This window comes from Macaca thibetana, chromosome 12, assembly GCF_024542745.1.
Source record: "Macaca thibetana thibetana isolate TM-01 chromosome 12, ASM2454274v1, whole genome shotgun sequence".
NCBI classification, from domain to species: Eukaryota; Metazoa; Chordata; class Mammalia; order Primates; family Cercopithecidae; genus Macaca; species Macaca thibetana.
The window spans coordinates 64,132,646-64,151,523 of record NC_065589.1 but is presented as its reverse complement, the minus strand read 5'-3'; the positions used below and the strand labels follow the sequence as shown (position 1 = coordinate 64,151,523).

The following is an 18,878-nucleotide window of genomic DNA, read 5'->3' as shown; positions in this document are numbered from 1 at the left end:
GTTGGGTCATCATGGGCCTGGGTTTTTCTTAGGATCATGTAAAAGGATTGTAGAGAAGAGGAAGCTATAGGGAACCTGATCGTTTTCATGTCCAAGAGATGTGCTGCATTTGCCCTTCCCCTTGATATTCTCATTGACAAAGAAGACCAAGAGACAGCCTTCCCTGACAGTCCAAGTATGGCTTGACTGCATCTCTACCCCTGTCCTCAAAATATAGTTCATACTCACACTTTCTCTTGGGAAGAGGGAAAGAAAGAAAGAAAGATAGAGAGGAAGGAAGGAAGGAAGGAAGGAAGGAAGGAAGGAAGAAAAGCTAGCTGCTAATATTTTGGTTAATGAAGGAATTCAAGTATTTGATGAGTGTTATTAACTATTTGAAAGTCAACCTATGTATCAATTAGAAAATTGGGAATAGGATATTTATGTAGTTGTCTTATTTTCTTTTTCTTTTTCTTTCTTTCTTTCTTTTTTTTAGATGGAGTCCCACTATGTTGCCCAGGCTGGAGAGCAGCAGTGTGATCCTGGCTCACTGCAACCTCCACCTCCTGGTTTCAAGCAATTCTCCTGCCTCAGCCTCCTGAGTAGCTGGGACTACAGGTGCGTGACACCACGCCTGGCTAATTTTTTATATTTTTAGTAAAGATGGGGTTTCACTGTGTTAGCCAGGATTGTCTCGATCTCCTGACCTTGTGATCTGCCTGCCTTGGCCTTCCAAAGTGCTGGGATTACAGGCGTGAGCCACCGTGCCCAGCCGTCTTATTTTTAAACTAGTAAAAATGCCTAGAGTGAGAATCCTAGTTTTCAGTCCTGTACTAGTTCCCTGTCTTACATAAGGATTTAATTTTAGACTAGACATTGACTTTTTTAAGTTTGTAATTCTGCTCTTAATTGGTTATTTAATTTAAAAATTTTTAAATACATTGAGACTTTTTTTTTTCTTTTTAGTAGCACCAAACTGTCCTGATATGTTTTATATGAAGGGCCAAGGTGAGCTCATTTGATTACTTAACATTGTTCTCAAATAATAAATTATTTTTTCTTTGGTCAGTGGTGGAAATATGACTGTAAATAATGATTTCTTATCCCATATAGGCTCTGCATACCTACCTACCATGTTACCGTCTTGGTTATTGGTCTCTCCAGTTGGTAATACAAGCATTTCCCACACATGTACAAAAAGCAAAAAGGACAACAATATGAAATGAAGTGACAACATCTGTGCCAATGTATGGCATTTACCTGTCACAGTTAGTGTGGCTGTACAGCTGACACTGCCATACTCATTGGAAGCTTTGCATGTATACTCGCCGCAGTCAACCACCTGGGTTCTTAGGATTTCAAGGCTGGAGACATATTTTGAAGATCGAATAGAACACTTGTCACTCTCATAAATTTCTCGGCCAGCTTTAAACCACTGGAACCGGACATTGGGAGCACTTTGGATCTCACAGGTGAATTTGGCTAGGTGGCCCAGTGCTACTTCCAGGGGTTCGATTCTCCTCCTGATCACTGGGGCAGCTGCAAAGGGAAGTAGAGTCCATTAACATGCCTCCTTACCAGGCATATGACATTTTTCTCTTTCTTCTAAATTTTGTTGCTGTTAATGGAGTAAAACAGTTGAAATTGGTGAGATGGATTACAGCAGTTTAAGACAAGTGACTGGAAAATGAGAAAGATCATTGAAGGCAAAAGAAGACAATAAGCTTTTTTTAAATAAAAACATATTCAATCATTGCTCTGCAGTGAATTGTGAAAAAAATGTGATGCTATTGGATTACATGCATAACAACATGATATATTCTTTAAATATACCATGGTGAATGGTAACACTGACAATCATGTGAAGAAACATGATATACTAAATAAAGTGATGAAGTGAAACAACAGCAAAAAATAAATAGAAAGAAGAAACAGACAACTAATCATGGTTATTTTGAATCTAGGGCGAGACCAGTGATTTCACAGTGGCTAGATGTTCACTGATACTTTTTATTACATATTATGAAAGTTATCCTCATATGAAAATAAACTAAAAAGCTTCTCTATTGGTATTATGAAACATATGAAAAGATGATTTATTTTTAACATAAGTAGTACCATGGATATGATAGCATAGCACCCAACAGGGCAGTAAGGGAAAAGCTGAGTTCATAACCATGATTATGTCTGTGATTTCATTCTTACTCTAAATAAATTACATTCTGGAAGTGGCAGATAAGTGAAAATTTAAGTGGTGCAAGCTAAATCATTACAATCCAGTGAATGTTAACACTTGATCTATTTCATCCTTAAAATCCAACCTCTTTTTACTACAGTGAGTTTGGCTGAAGTTGCTGTTTTTCCGTTGTCATTCAAGGCCTCACAGACATACTCTCCTTGATGATCTTCGGTATTTACTTTGTCGATGACTAGCGTATACGTATTTTGATCTTGTAAACACTTGAACTTTTCATCTGAAGGCACCAGTTTATTCTCAAAATACCAATTCACCTCTTTAGCATTTGTTATGGATGTTGTGAGGTGTACAATGTCACCTTCCTCAGAAACAGTGTCCATTAAGGGTGTATGTATCACGGGGCCATCCTCTTTGATTAAGCCACCCTCAGGTTCCTGTATCTTTACTGTACCAACCTCCTCAGTACCACTTTCAGAGGAGGACTCCTCTTTTTCCTCTGATGGTTTCAGACTCTCATCTTGTTTCTCATCAGAGACAACAGCTGAAGCAACCCCATTAGTGACAGTTGTGGCATCCAAATATTTAACCTGACTTTGCATGTTAAAATACCTGACCTCTTCAGTTGAGATAAGATATTTAGATTCAACTTCTGGTTCAGTAATGGGTTCAACCTTCTGTGAACCTGAAAAAGAATCCATTTCTTCCTGCAAACTTGTTTTGGCTCCTTGCTGAATTCTAGGACCCTCAGCTGTTAGGATGCTTATTTCCTCATATATAATAGCACACAAAACATCCTTAAGTTCCATTTTCAGGTTAGTGATTTGAGGATCAACATCTTCAATAATGATGGTTACTTCTTCTGTTATAGACTTCACTGAAGTAACAAGGTACGTGCACATGATGTGTCTGGGCTCCTGGGTGATGTTTACGGCCATGACCTCCACCTTTTCAATATTTCTTAGCCACTCAGAGAAAAGACCTGGCTGCTCACTGGCCACAGCTGCTTGCAAAGCCCTGCGGATTTGAATTTTCAGATTTAATCGCTGTTCTTCTGGAATACCAGAAAGCAAGCTTTCCTTAGAAAGAATGTCCCTTCCCTGTACCTCCTGCACTTTCTTTATCGCCACAGGCTCTCTTTTAGACTCAATGATTTGGTCTGGGGGCATCACCACGTTGTCAGAATGCTCTTCTTTGAGCAGTACCTGCTTTTCTTCAAGTGCTAGCGGAAATCTTAAGGACTTGCCTTCCTCAATTCTGACCGCAGAATCTTGCCCTGCATTTTCCAGTGGATCTGCACTTTCTATCAAAATTTCAGCTCCTTCTGTGCATGAGTGTTCTGAAGGGACTAGGGGCTCATAGTTTACCTGAGAGATCATGACATCAGGACTCTGGAGACTCTCCACGTGTCCCTCTGCTAAGCTCTGACTCAAGATGAGTGCACTTTGTGCCTCTTGCTTTTGAAGAGTCACTCTTTGGTCTTTGTTGGCATCAGACACTGTCTTTTCTTTTGGTAAAAGCACTTCCTCAGCCACAGAGGTTAGATAAGAATGCACCGGAGGTTCTATTGAAGACTGTGGATAATTCCCTTCAGGTTCAGTTAATACAGTTTTCAGAGGCTCAACTGTTAATGAATTAATTTGTTCTATGAACATGGCACTTGGGAAGATTTTCTCAGTCTCTGATAGAACCGCCTGTGTCTCAGGCTCTTCAAGCATTAGAATGCTTTCTTTGGAGAAGGTTTTCTGGGACTGTACAGTCTGCAGTTGTAGGTTGGGAGAGGGTTCCTTGAGAGGCTGAAAGTGAGTACTGCCATTGATGCAAAGAAATTCCCTGGTGCTTTCAGGAGTGGACTTGTCTTGCTTCAAAATGGATTGCAATTCCTGAGCTCCCAAAGGAAGCTGGCTGCTCAATTCATTGGCTTTAGCAATATGCTCATAAGATAGTTGCTGCTTTTCTTCTGTAATTAAAGAAGCTTGCAAAATGGTATCTTTTACAAACGTTGCAATTTCCTGCTCTGAGTCAACTGCTTCAACTGCGGGACCCTTTAAGGGTGTCTGTGAAAAATCCTCAGGAGCCTCCGGTGTGGACTTTGCTTTGCAGGGGGTATCAGTCATGTCTGTGTCTTCCAGAAGCACAAGAAGTTCTGCTGCACAGGTGGACTCACCCAGCATATTCTCTGCTTTACAGATATAGAGGCCACTGTCTTCCCTCTGAGGGTCATTGACAATGAAAGTCCCAGAGCCATCAGGGTTATGAATGATAGTGTAATAAACACTGGTGCATAGCTGCTTGTTTTCTTTGAACCATGCAACAGTAGGGGCAGGCTCTCCAACTACTGTGTACTCAAAGATGGCAGGAAGTCCTTGAGCACAGCGAACTGCTTTTAACTCCTTAAGGAAGTGAGGAGGACAAGGACCTCCAAGCTTTTCCAGAGATTTTGCCACTGCTGATTCTGTTTCTGTGTCTTTGTGACCTTCTCCTTTGGAATTTATTTTTAGATAGGCACTACATATTGCTTGTCCATAGTCATTACTAGCCATACATGTATACTCTCCCTCATCCTCCAATGTGGTGAACAGAATGATCAGGCTATGATCATCACCGTCAAAAACAAATTTGTAGTCAGCAGAAGGGGTTAATGGCACTCCATTAAAGAACCACTGAATTTTAGGTTTGGGGATGCCAATGACAGTTACAGACAGTGTAGCCACATCCCCCATGCTTGTATCAGCACTTGACACTTCTTTGATGAAAACTGGGACAGCGCCTTCCTTTTTGGAATCAAATTTAGTTGAGTAAACTGGAGGTTCAGACAAAAGTTCAAGTGTTTCATTTATATTAGATAAATGAAGTTCAGAGCTATGAAGTTCTTCTTCCTCGGCAGACAGAAAAGAACTAGCAAACTCTGTATGGGGAAAAATGATTATTATTTTACTACAAAATTTTATTTAATAAAAAATAGAAACCAAAGAATTAGATACCAGTTGATGGCCTTCTTCTGCTTTATTCCTGGAATGATTAGATTATTACAAGATTAATTTATCAAAAAGCACATTTCTAAATTTTTCTTAGCTTAACATAAAAAATTACACAAAATTATAGATACTGTACAAATGCAATTTTTGATCCACTTCATCTGTGTTAGAGTTCATAAGTTTTAAAAATGCTCTCATGAGTTTTTCTTGAGATATAATTCCAATTTTAAAGTTTGAAAAACTGCTGATTAATTATAATAATCCAGCATTATTTAAATCGACTTCTAAAAAGATCCAGAATTGTTATTTATATTTAGAGTTTTCTTGAGTTTAAGAATAATCTTCTTTGTTAAAGACTGATTATTTCCAAAATAAAACATTGATGTTCTAATTACTGCCTCTAAAGTCGTTATTAAAAATAAGAGGCTACAGGAAATGTTTAATTTGGATTTGTAAGAGAACCACTGTTTTCAGTTTCTAGAAATGCAGGCCTTCTTTCACCTGTGTAAATCACCATATTACTTGAACAAAGCCTTTACGTAAAGCATTAGCCAAGAAAATAAGAGAATCAAAAATAAGAGAAAACAACTCCAATATTAAAAGTTCCTTGTATTTTATTGTATAAGAAAACCTATACAGAACCACTGAGCAAGAAACAAAGCAGTGCATAACAGAGACTCTTTAAACAGTATCCTGGATGACAGGATGAAAGACATGTAATTTTAAACAATTTGATTTTTTATTAAACCTGTTAGGGATGTAGAACAGGCCTGTTATTAGTAGTTTTATTGCCTTAGCAAAAGGCAGTTTTATGATTTTATTTGGTGACTTCACTTGCATCACATGAAATAGACTTACACCTTAATTCCTTTCTGTTCTAGCATACAAGCATTAGAAGTCAGGACTCAAGTATCTGCTGGCTATAAAAATACTGGAGAAACTCATCTATAGCATGCAGAATACATATTCAGGTATTTATTATTTTAAGTAAACCATAAAACCATTGATAATTTTACATATTAATGATGATCACTTAACTTTGCATTTAATCTACAATATATAATTCATGTTACCTTTCCCTTCACTTGAACTCACAAAATATCTGTAAAGGTAATGAACGTGAATACAGTTAAAATACCCTTACTCACTAGTATGTTGAAATATTTTCAAATGTTTTCCCTTCAAGCCATGGTATTATTAGCCATAAAAAGGATAGTAAATGAAATTCAAACGTGCTGAAACTTGAAAGGCATAGTTTAAAAAATTACATGTAGTGGTAGCAGCTATTAATTGTCTAAACTCAACTATCTGCAATACAATAAATTCTTTATCCAGAATCAGAGAAACTAATATTTCAGGGTTTTATGTTATGTACCATTGAGTCAGAAAATAAAAAATTCCATTTCATTATCTATGACGATTAAAGTAAGCCAAGGCTTACTTTTCTTTATTCGGTCACTGTTATTCTGCATATACTCAAGTTCACTGTACTTGAAACTAACAGAATTACAGAATTTTAATGAGCAAAATCAAACAAAGCCCTCCTTCTTATATGAATAAAAGTGTTTTTCAGCTCTTCCTAAAATCCAGTAGGACATTAAAACATTTTTCTGTTTCTGTCTTTCTTTTTTTTTTTTTTTAAAGAAACAAGGTTTGAACTGTTGCTGTGCTGTATGATGATTGAGTAAAGCATGCTTGTCATGTTTGCTTCAATCTGAGTTTCTCATTAATTTTAACATGCATTACGTGACTAAGCACAGAATAAATCCTTAAGTTCCTAATCTATAGAATTAGTTTTATTTCAGGAATTTGTGATGTGATACATTACATTATGTCTATAATTATTATCACAGATATTGTATGCTCACTGGTTGGAACAGGAATGATTGTTCTACAATAGTATATCTATGCTGATGAGTTATGGTGGCTCAAACAGATAAATCAAATTTTTTTTTGTGAGGAAGGCATGGGAAACCTGACTGCTCTGCCTACTTTCTATACATTGTCTCTGTTGCTTCTTTAATTTGGATAGCTGTTAGAGAATTCCCATGTTGAGAATAAAGATTGATAGATGAAGGAAACATAATAAACATAATTGGATATGAATTCTTTGGAAAATTAAAGTGTTTATATTTCAAATTAAATTAAAATTAGTATTTTAAACATGATCATGGTACTTAAGTATTGCTGAACGCAGGTGACAAATATAGCCATTTAGTAACAATAAGTAATTTAAGAGGTGGAGGGAGATAAAATTTATCTTTCATTGTAGTATTCTTTCTCTCCTCCTTTGTTACAAAATTAAAGTTTATTCTAAATTGTATTAAGAATAATTACTATTAGGATGACACAGAACTCTATTGTTGAATGATCGTCTCTAAGGTCTTTTGTTCCTACCCTTCATTTTCAGAATTTGTTTATATTTGTCGAGTCTTATATGAGAAGACTTAGGTCCATGTTAGTATATAGGTAAGATATTAAGGAGTATGTTAATTTACTGTTATTTTAATTTTAAAAGACAAAATTAAAGAGTTACTTTAGAAACATAAATATCATAATAAAAATTGAATGCTTACTAAGCTATATTCGTTTTAAAGATGAAATTCAGTGAAACTGATAGGAAAGCTTGATATCTTGTTATTTACATATAATCTGAAATACAAATTGCCATATTGACTCAATTCTAAAAATATCCCACCTTTTCTTTTAATTTTAAAGATTCTGAAATCAGAATACAGTTTTAAAATCTATATGTAAACACAATGTGATAGTTTCCCTTTTTTTCCCCAGGCCAATACTAAATTATTGCTGCATTTTACACTTGATGTCATCTCAAAAATTGAGAAAAATAAGGTATCTCCAAAAGTGGAAAGATCTTTATCTGCTTATTCTGCAAATGTCTAGGTGAATCCTGCGCACAAAGAGCACAATTGGTCCCTTGAAGCCAGTGAGAATTAAAGCACTTATGTAGAGGAATATTAATAATGAAAATATTTTTAAAAGAGATGAAGTTAATATATTAAGATTGAAATGGCAAACAGATTATAGAGTTAGTTGCCAATTGGGAGAAGCTGGTTTTTATTGTTTGTTTTGCCTATTCTAAGTCGAAGTAAATCAACATGGGTTTGGATGCAAAGGGGTTACAATTCCAAAAATAACTTAGAATGGGAACAGAGAGGAGATTTGCCCTTACCAATATGTCTGCGTGGTCATCTGATATGGTCTCCACATTTACATTGTACTTTTGCATATATGGTTTATCTGCTAAAAGACAGTCCATTCCACTGAAACACTTTGTGGAGGAGGCATGAGGGTAAATAGAAGTACAAATAATTAGGTAGCCAAGAAGAGATTTAATTGTGTTTGATGTTACACAGCATGAGTGACTCAAGTGATGATTCCACAGTTCAGATAACAAAATATTTACATGTGTTACAAAGATGAGATTTCTACACAGAGATTATTTCTCCAGCGGTCTCCAAGATAATGCATTCAAATATAGTGGACCTGTTTGGAAGTTTATTAGATCCATACAATTTGGAAAATATGAAAGCACTCAGATCAATTCTAATAATTACTGAGGCACTAAAACATTACATTTTAAGTTAAGGTGAGTGCTGCAAAGGTCTCAGCCATTCCTGATTTGTTTGTAGCTACACACCTGTACTCTCCTTCATCACTCTTTACTAAGCTTGTTATAAACAGGTTGTGGAACCCTGTGCCACTTTCCTCAACACTGAACCTTCTTCCTTGGACCAGTTTCCCATCTTTGTACCAGTAAACCGTGGGTCTTGGAGAGCCACGAACTAAGCACTGAAAATATGCTGCTGTACCTATTGGTGCATAACAGTCAGAAATACCTTTGATAAACCTGGGAGGCCCTTCCACCACCTGAAATTCAAAAAAACTGTCTGTGTAGTTGCTCTTTAAGACCAATTCTTCTGTCAAACTGCTTAAAGTCACTTTGCTTTTCTTTGCTATCATAGCAAATATTTCGGAATCTCCCAAGGTGAGGAATCCACGACAGATAGCCTCTCCTACACAATTCACAGCTCTGCACCTGTATGTTGCACTATCAGAAAGACAGACATTTCTAATTTTAAGAGTGTGACTTCCCTTCTCCTCGCTAATCACATATTTAATGTTATCTGGCTCAATACACATATATTCTTTATACCACTTAACTTCGGGAGTAGGGATGCCTATGACTGAACATTTGAACACAGCATCTAAATTTTCTGGAATTTTAAAATCACAAATAGGCATTATAAAGCGAGGAGGCATTTCAAATACTTCTAAATCAATTTTTAGTTCTTTGTTTTCTCCCTCCCTTGAATCCATATTTGGATCTACAAAATTAAATGGAAGAACATCTAGACTCACAATCATACTTTTATGGTCAGGAGTAAATTCAGGAACTGTCACTATTTTCACCTGCTTCTCAAATTCTTTAACGTCTTTTTCACTTAATTCAACTTCCAGGACAATTTCTTGAGGAGAAGGTGTTCTTGATGATGTGGTGTTTTCCAAATCAAACTCCATGACATGCTGATGTGTTACTGGAGGTGGGAGTGCCACCACTCTTTCTTCTTGGGACATTATGTCTACATTTGCAAAGCTCTTTGCTTCCCCTATGATGTTTACAGCATGACACATGTACTCTCCCCCTTCTCCTTTTTGAATGTTTGAAATTTCCAGTGAACATACATTACCCACCCTTTCCATTTTGATTCTTTCATCTGGCTCTAGTAAAGATTTATTTCGATACCACTTCACACTAGGAACTGGAAGACCTTCAACTTCAACAATGAAGCCTAGTGTTGTGTTTTCATACACCTTCCTTTTGGTCAGAGGTTCAATAAAAGATGGAGGCATTTCATTGTCTTTTGGCTCAATGGCTTCATTGGGTGTGCCAAATGAATCGGAACGCCATATTTCGTCAGCTGAACCTCTCTCTTCTGTAGGTGTGTAGAAACGCTCATTTGGTGTACTGTCTTCCCTTTCTATTTTTGACGGATATGTTTTAAACGTACCAGTGGGGTTTGGTCCTCCAGTAGGAATAGAATATCTCTCTAAAGTCTCTCCTGGGGGTGTGGAATATCTCTCTAGAGTCTCTCCTGGGGGTGTGGAGTATCTCTCTAGAGTCTCTCCTGGGGGTGTGGAGTATCTCTCTAGTGTCTCCCCTGGGGGTGTAGAGTATCTTTCTCCTATCTCACCATCGGAAGGTGTTGAATATCTTTCAGTAACTTCCCCTAAAGGTGTGGAATATCTTTCAACTGTCTCACCTCCTGAATATATTGAGGATTGTTTAGTTACATCTGAAGGATTAAAATATAAGTCAGGGGACTTTGGAGATTCAAAATATTCAACAGATGATGGTGGGGTATAAAACTGATCTAACTCAGATATTTCTTCACTAGTTGTACTTCCCACACCAATGGAAATGTCAGACTCAGGAGAAAATGGACGACCTAGTGATTCCTGTTTCTGGTTGTAGTATTCGTACACAGTGTTGAAAGTTACTTCTTCCACCTCCATTGAAGTGATTGATTCACTCTGGACAAGCTTTGCCTGGTCTCTGGTGTCTTTAGTTTCAGGAACCTCACGCTTTCCAGCAGCAAGTAAATATTGTGTTAGGGAGGTCTCAGATTCTGCTACCTCAGTGGTATGTGCCTCATCTAATTTAGGAATATTTTGAGAAGAACTAGTTTCTATCATTTCTCCTAAAGTGGAGAAAGAAGTTTCATTTTGGACTTCTTCATAACATTTTTCTTCTCCAGAAGCATCAATGTTTGTAATTATTTGTTCACCTGGATTCTGTTTTTCTTCAGTCATCAAGAATGGGAAGCACTGACTCAGGGAGAGCTGTCTATGGAGTGTGTCAGCCTCCTGAATATCACCTCTGTGGTCTTCCACAGTGGCATCTGTATATTCCTGTGCCCCACCATCCTGCTTTGGAAATGATGCCAACTCTGGTTCTAGAGTGCATTCTTCTTCCATTTCACCAACCTCTAAAGGCTTTTCCTCACTTATTGCTTTTTTCAAATGTGAGATGAAACTTCTGTCTCCATTTTCTAGAGAACAATTTTTCTCAGAAAGATCAGTTTCTTCTATATCTGCAGATGAGGCTGGAAATAGGGCACATGATTCACTATAGATTTCTTCAGAAAAGGATTTAAGAGAAAGATCAGTTTTTAAAATGTCTAAGTTTTGTTCCTGTACATGTCGGACTTCTTTTTCTAAAGAAATGGAATTTTCATCAATACTACTTTTGTCCACCATAGTTCTATATGAAAGCTCCTGACTGGAAGAAATTTCTTGACTGGCAAATACATTATTTTGCACATTTTTAGAGATACTCTGTGTATCAGGTTGTAATGTTTCAGGGCTAGGAATTTTTTCTTTATAATATATTTCCTGCTGTTCCCTAGTTTCTTGCCCTTGGAACTCCATAGCTGGATCTCCTATATGAGAATGCATTTGTTTTAGATCAAACACAATGTTCTCAGTGTCAGCTGTTTCGGAAGCAGGATGTTGGATTTTAAAATAAGCTTCTTCTGGTTGACTACTATCTAATTCTTGGAATTTCACATCTGTGTGTTTTATTTGAGTGTGAAACTGCTTTAAGTCAAATGTAATAGGTGATTCATGTTCAACTCTTTTAGAAATTGCAGGTTTATCTATAAGACTTATTTTTTCCTGTTGTTCCCTTTCTTGTGTTTCAGATTCCTTATGAGTTTGAGAGGAAAGCAGCTTTAAATTTATTGCAATGTTAGATGAATTTGATTCAGTATTTGGAGACATTTTCTCTGTCTGACACATATTTGCATTTAGATTACTTGATCTTGATTCTCTTTGCTTTAATGAAAAGGCTTTGTCATCAATCTTCTTTTGAGGAGGATTAACGAATGATGTTCTGGTAGGTCTTTTTTCTAGAACTCTTTTTTCTACATGTAATTTTTCAAATTCGATAATTCTATGCTTCACTTTTTCCCCCGGGTAGTGTATCTCTTCACCAAGGGATTCTTCATGTGCAACGGCAGATGCATCTTTTGTATTGTAACTGTCAGAAATTCTCTCAGAGTGAATATTAGGTAAATAGTCACTTTGGGCATATTCTTGTACATTTTCCTTTTCTGATCTACCAAGTTTTCCAAAATTGTTTCCTACGTCTTTCTTAATAGTGATATCACTGAAATCATCAACAAATGGATAAACAGTACCCTCTGCTTGGTGCAGCTTTGATTTTTCACTTACATGTCTCTCTTTCCCTTCAGCCTGACATTGTATGAATTCAGCCCTGATGGGCTTGTTGGTTTTTATGGTTCTTGAAGCACCACGCACAAATCTGGGAATTTTTTCTCTAGAAGGTACGCAACACACCTGGTCTTTCTGGTCTATCTGCTTAATGGTCTCAAGGCTTTGAAAATAGTCCCTTACTGAATATTCTTTTACATTTGTCCAGGGAGTAAAAGGACCAGCTGGATAATCATAAAAATGTGCCCTTACAGATTCTCCCTGGACTTGCACTTGCTGATCTCTGGAATATTTTCCATAAATTTCACCAATATTTTCATATTGACTATTCTCCCTATAAGTGACAGGCTCCACTGTTAGATCTGAAACACTTTCAGCTGTCCCTGAATTGTTTTCAGCAACACATTTATATTTTCCAGAATCTTGAGAACTAACATCTTTAATATATAATCGGTGGCTACAATTAACTTCTTCAAACTGAAACTTCTGGTTCTGCTTTAAAAGGACTCCATTTTGAAACCATGTTACAACTGGCTGGGGCTCACCAGATATTAAACATTCAAGAATGATGGAATCCCCTTCTCTACACCTGGCATGCTTTGGCATTTCTTGTAACATTTTTGGTGGCTCATTAGTAACATCAGACAAAAATACAAATTTGTGTTTTGGTGACTGAGTAGCTTGATCTTGAGGCATTGCTTCAGGTTCTAGCTCCTCAGTTTGAAACATCTCTTTATCCTCTTCTGGGATAGGAGTAGCTGCTGTTACCTGGATTTCTACAGGAAAGGAAAGCAATTCTGTATCTCCAGAGGGAGGAACTGGTGGGTTAGTTTTTAACACGTGAAGATTTGTTTGGCCCTCTTGACTCATAGATGGGTGGGCGCCTTTTGCTTGATCAAACACCAATGCTAGCTCTTCTTCCTCATCAAAGTAGTCATGGAACACTGGAATTTTATGTGTTTTGACATCATGTTTTTGTTTTGCTTTCACTTTAAGCATACCGGTTGTTTTTACTGTTCCATATTGGTTAAATAGCACACAAGTAATAGAACCTTCATTCTGATGATGAACAGACAGAAGAGTTAATATTGAATAGTTTTCCAAAGAATGAATAATAAAGTTTTGATTACGTGGGATTGGCATGTCATTGTTATACCACGTCACGATAGGTTGAGGATATCCTTGAAAATGGCACACGAAATTACAACTGTCACCTTCATAAATTTCTTGAGATTCAATTTCTTGAAGAAATGAAGGTGGGCAACGTTGTGGGCGTTTTCGAAAAGAATTTTCAAAAAATCTCATGTTTTCCTCCTTCTGTTCGGTTTTGAATTCATCGATTTGTGTAGAAGCAGAGAGTTGTAATTCTCTTACATCATCCTTTCTTATTCTTTCACTAGCTATTTCTTCACTTTCTTCAACATTTACAAGTGTACCAAAAGATTCGCTGGCATGTGGTGTAATAGCTTGAGACACCTTTTCAGGAGTCTCACATACTTCCTCCTTCTCACATACATTAGTGATATATGTGGGTGACTCTCCAACTGTAGTACTGGCCATAATTTCTTCCAGCTGTCCTCTTGCTTGGGTATTTTCATTTCCTAGAATTTCACCATATAAATGGTCTTTTGGTAGACTTTCTTTTGCCAATGACTCTTGGCTCATTCTTATTTCAGTCTGGAAAATTTCTTCATCAACAATAGTTTGAAAGCTTGTGGGACGTTCCTCAGATTCTATATTTTGATCCATTTGATTAGAAAGGCCGTGTGGATTTTGCACAATACTCTCAGCTGAATTATTTACCTTATAACTTTCAGCTAGATCAGACATAGATCTGATTTTCATGTCCTCTCTAGAGAATAGAATATCTTTATCACTAGCTTCACTTCTCAAAATTCTTGAGCTTATTTCAGAAGACGTATCTAAAAGAGATAATTTCTTTTTCTCCATTAACATTTTTCTAGCCTCCCTTAAACGTTGCAACTTCACTTGGGTCTCCCTGTCCAGAAAACTTTCACCTACATTAAGCCATCCTCTTATGTCAGATTTACTTTCTAAATATTCTTCATCATACATGTAATCTGTTTTCTTGGCAGAACTCATTGTCTTAAAATGTATAGTTCTCACCATTCCCTTTTGTTCCACATCTTGTTTTTTGTTAAAGGGAGAGCCAGTAAACCTCAGGTCAACCTTTATCCTGTCTTCTCCCCTTTCAGCTAAAGCCTCCACATTTTCATGTGTCTGTTCTGCTCTTTTCAGAAATTCTAAATATTTCTCATCTTGCCCTTTCTGGATAACAAGCAATGATGCAGTTGATTCAGCAGACCCTTCACTATTAATTGCTAGTAATCTATAACTTCCAGAATCTCTGTCTTGGACCCTTTTAATCTCTAAGCTGGAAGAGTGATGGTGTAAATCACTCTCAGCTTTTATAATCCGACGAAGACCTGTTGGAATGGGCCGACTGTTATGAAACCAAGTCATTTCTGGAGTTGGACAGGCAATTAATCTACATGTAAAAACAACTGGTTCACCCTCTAAAACATATTTAAACATAAGTTTTTGGGTAAAAGAAGGCTTAAAATATTCAGGCCAGGAGCTTGTAGATGATATTCTACTTGCATATCTTTTAGCAGCCATGGAGCTGTGGTCTATGTCTTCAGAATCTGAAAAGGCATCACGAGTATCCCTTTCTGAATGTTCAGATTCCCCCTCGGAGAATAATTCTGGGAAAAAAAAAAATAAAACCTTTTACTATTTTCCATAGAATTTGAAAAAGTTGAAAGTAAATAAAATTGCAAAATAGGAAATGAAATAAATTGCATGCTACAGATCTCACAAATCCATAGAAAAATTCACTCACCATATTTGTTCGAATAAACGCAACACCATGCTCTGTTTAAAAGATTCTGACACGAAAATCGTTCGTTGTCTGGTCTTTTCTTCAAACTGTTGAAATTTCTTCTTGAACAAGCAAAAATGCATTTCAAAATAACATGTTCCTGTGCATATTTGTTTTGAGAGCAGGAAAACTTTGTTCTTTTGATGGCTAAGTGGAAAATCTTACCTGACTTGCAGAGAGTGGAATAAACGCCCTTTCTGATTCTTTTGATTGTAGATTAAATTATTATTTTTTTGAGAATTAACTATTTAAAGAGTATATGCAAGAACTATAACCATAAATAATTAGCTAAAATAAAATGAGAAGGCGTTTATTCGAACTAATACAGCCATAAAATCACAATGTTATGCAAAGAAAAGCAGGCAATAAGGATCACATAAGGCAGCTATCTGCAAGCCAGTGTAAGAGACATATCAATGTTAAAATGATGTATGTGCATGAAGTGTAAACCAGATGGGAATGTAATGTTTTCACACAACCTCAGTAAAGTAGCATTTCAATCAAAATTCATTCATGACATTGCATTCTGAGAATGACAGCTAGGTTATTGTCTATTGTTCAATGTAATTCACTGTGATTTTGAAAACAAACTTCTACTTCATGATTTCATGCATTAAGATGACAACTTTTCCTAATACACACTTTTGGAAATGACTGCAAACATAAAGTTGAATATGGCTGATAAATTTTAAATACAAAATTTTAAATTAACTTATGATAAATTACTGTGAAATGCATGTAACCATCAACATTCTAAACCAAGCATGCGACATAGTAATATATACTCTAAGAGATATATTTGTACATCTATGTCATTTTTTTTCTCAATAATACTAAGAGAAAGAAGGCAACTCAAGGATCCTATTAATCCCTTAGAATTTCTACTTAAATCTCACATCCATTATAACAATACCTTTCATTTCCATCTCAATCTCTTGTTCAATCCTCTCATGCAAAATTGATTCAGGGGCTAAAATAGAAAAACATATAAAGAGATTTTAGTTATCAATTGCATATACTTTCTGCATCAATTCATGACTTATATGATTAAAATTTTCTTTTTATTATAATAACAGAAAACTGCATTCCCCAAATATACCAAAAAGTCCATGCCAAACAAACTATTGAGCTGATAAAACACATGGCAATGTCGACAGAAAGATTTAAAACATTTTTATTTTAGGTTCTTCATGAAATTTCCACTTTTAGTTCTATAATTCCCCATGCCTTTACATGCATTCAGAAAGCAATCTACAAACTGAAGGAATATTATTTTCTAAAAAAATGTCCTATTGACTAAACACTTGCTAAGAGATGAAATCACATTTAGAAAGAACATGCATTTTCTAAACTGCTACTTTAGCAGAGGGCTATTCTCAGTTTTTCCTGCTAGTAAATACTCCTTTGATTTGAACCACCTTTCAAACTTTAAACTATACAAAGTCCAATTACATATTAAGGAACAAAACAAAGACTTATCAAAACTGTTTTTATTACACAAGGAATATGCACAGTTTTTAGACACAATCATCTCTGGGGCAGCTGAAAGGCTGGGACTCTCGTATCACTCTGTCTTCAGTCCACGTGGTATCCTGTCAGTAGACTTCATTCCCTTGTTCTCAGTTTCTTATGGTTTTTGGCATGAAGTTAATGACAAACTTGATGTTTTCTTTGACGATTCTCTTTTTACTTCAGGGGTTGTTTTAATTTGTGACTCTTTGAGTGTTTTAATACTTTTAGTGTCTGAACCCAGAGTAATTTTTGTAAGTGCTCTGGCTTGCGATTCTTTTGCTGGGTAAGAATAAAGTTAGGGAAAGGCATAAATTAGCTGTGCTTGTAAGATTAAAAAACATGCTGAATGTGGAGAAGATGGAATGTCATTAGGATGAGAAGGAAAGGCAGCATGTTAGTCATCAAACTAATATACGATATGTCTATGTTTATTATGCACATAAGAACTGTATTCAAACAGACTTCCAGGGGTTTGACATTCCTGCTTGATCTTGGTGGATAACTCTGTAGCCTATATGAACTTATTAGGCCAAAATAAAAAAGGAACATATAAAGACTGGCCTATGTCAAATAATTAGACAACTGTGCCTGATCTTTCACTCTTCAAACACCTAAAAATATCTTATCTTTCAACTTTCTTAGGTACAAGTAAGGCAGTTGGATGTTCAAAAAAATTATTTTGCTTCACACTTTAATAATATTATCCATTGGAACTCAATGAACTGGAGATCCTAGGGCAAAAGAGCCAAGCTCAAATCAATTCTGGGAATATGAAAGTCAAACACTGCACTATAGCACTAGATTCTTTAGGAACTGAGTTAAGAGATCTAATCTACATTTCTCCCACCTTCACAAGACAGCCAACTCCCAATTACATTTCCGAAAAAGTTGTCACACTGTCACCTACAAAACTTGCAGACAACACCTCCAAATAAATAGTCACTCTGTGTGATTACTGTGCTAGCCAGCAGCTGCAGTGAAATTGAGGGTCAACTCTCTGGCTGGTGGAATTTTCTATCTAATTTACATAACTAAACCTCAGTTCTTGAGATATTGCCTTTGTAGGCTGTGGTGACAGAATGAGATAGAGCTTTAGAACAAAATCTCATTAAGAAAGAATAAGACCTCCTTTTGGTGAGCAGGTGTTGCAGAAAAATTATATGAATCAACGAACCATATTCTCTGTACTGGGTAGGAAGAAAGGCCACTGTTTCAAAATTCTGTGCAGAGATGACTGTGCACCTCCATAGCACTGCCCCTTTTTCATCCTTAACACCACTATGGCCAGGATTAGGGAGGAACTTGAGGCCAGAGCTTTCCACAGACCCCTGGAGATGCCTGAACTTCTCCCACCACCTTCCTTCCATGAGACTCAGTGGAGCTGTTTTGCCTACAGGCACACAACACAGGCTTATAGCACCTGAAAAATATTTTTCTCATTTCATTAATATCCAAAAGGAAAGACCATCGATAAGAGGAAGAAGTTATCACTTGCCCAGACAAGTTTATTCCTGCTCTTCCAGACATGATGGAGAATCAAGCCCAATAATGACAAAAATTGTGATCTTGCCATGAGAAAATTCTACAATTCCAGGAGGATTTTAAGCCTGTAAAAGCAGCATCATTTATGGAGTAATATCTAGAGACTTCTAATTTTGGTCCAGAGAGAGCCAGGTTATTTTCAGCACCCAATTTTCTATTTTTCTTTTTTGGAGATGGAGTCTAGCTCTGTTGCCCAGGCTGGAGTGCAGTGACCCTATTTTGGCTCATTGCAACCACTGCCTCCTGGGTTCAAGCAATTCTCCTGCCTCAGCCTCCTGAGTAGTTGGGATTACAGGAATGCACCAACATGCCTGGCTAATTTGTGTATTTTTAGTAGAGATGGGGTTTCACCATATTAGCCTGACTGGTCTCGAACTCCTGACCTCAAGTGATCTGGCTGCCTCGGCCTCCCAAAGCGCTGGGATTACAGGCATGAGCCACTGTACTTGGTCCCAATTTTCTATTTTCATGGCCCCTTTGTAAACAACTAGAACCTCCAGATGTAAAAATGAAG

General features: G+C 36.7%; 1 protein-coding gene across 2 annotated transcripts in view; it reads right to left on the bottom strand.

The window, feature by feature from the left end:
• Positions 1 to 18,878, bottom strand: part of TTN (titin) — a 273,451-nt gene that overhangs the window by 202,690 nt on the left and 51,883 nt on the right. Inside the window, exons 45-47 of one of the 2 annotated variants that reach the window (XM_050750513.1) lie at positions 16,224 to 16,280; positions 2,301 to 5,081; positions 1,240 to 1,518 (exon numbers count right to left, since the gene is read on the bottom strand). In XM_050750513.1, coding sequence (XP_050606470.1) covers positions 1,240 to 1,518; positions 2,301 to 5,081; positions 16,224 to 16,280 — 3,117 coding nt within the window. Of the gene's footprint in view, positions 1 to 1,239; positions 1,519 to 2,300; positions 5,082 to 6,772; positions 15,135 to 16,223; positions 16,281 to 18,878 lie in introns of those variants that run through there. The other variant, XM_050750514.1, reaches the window with a different exon arrangement.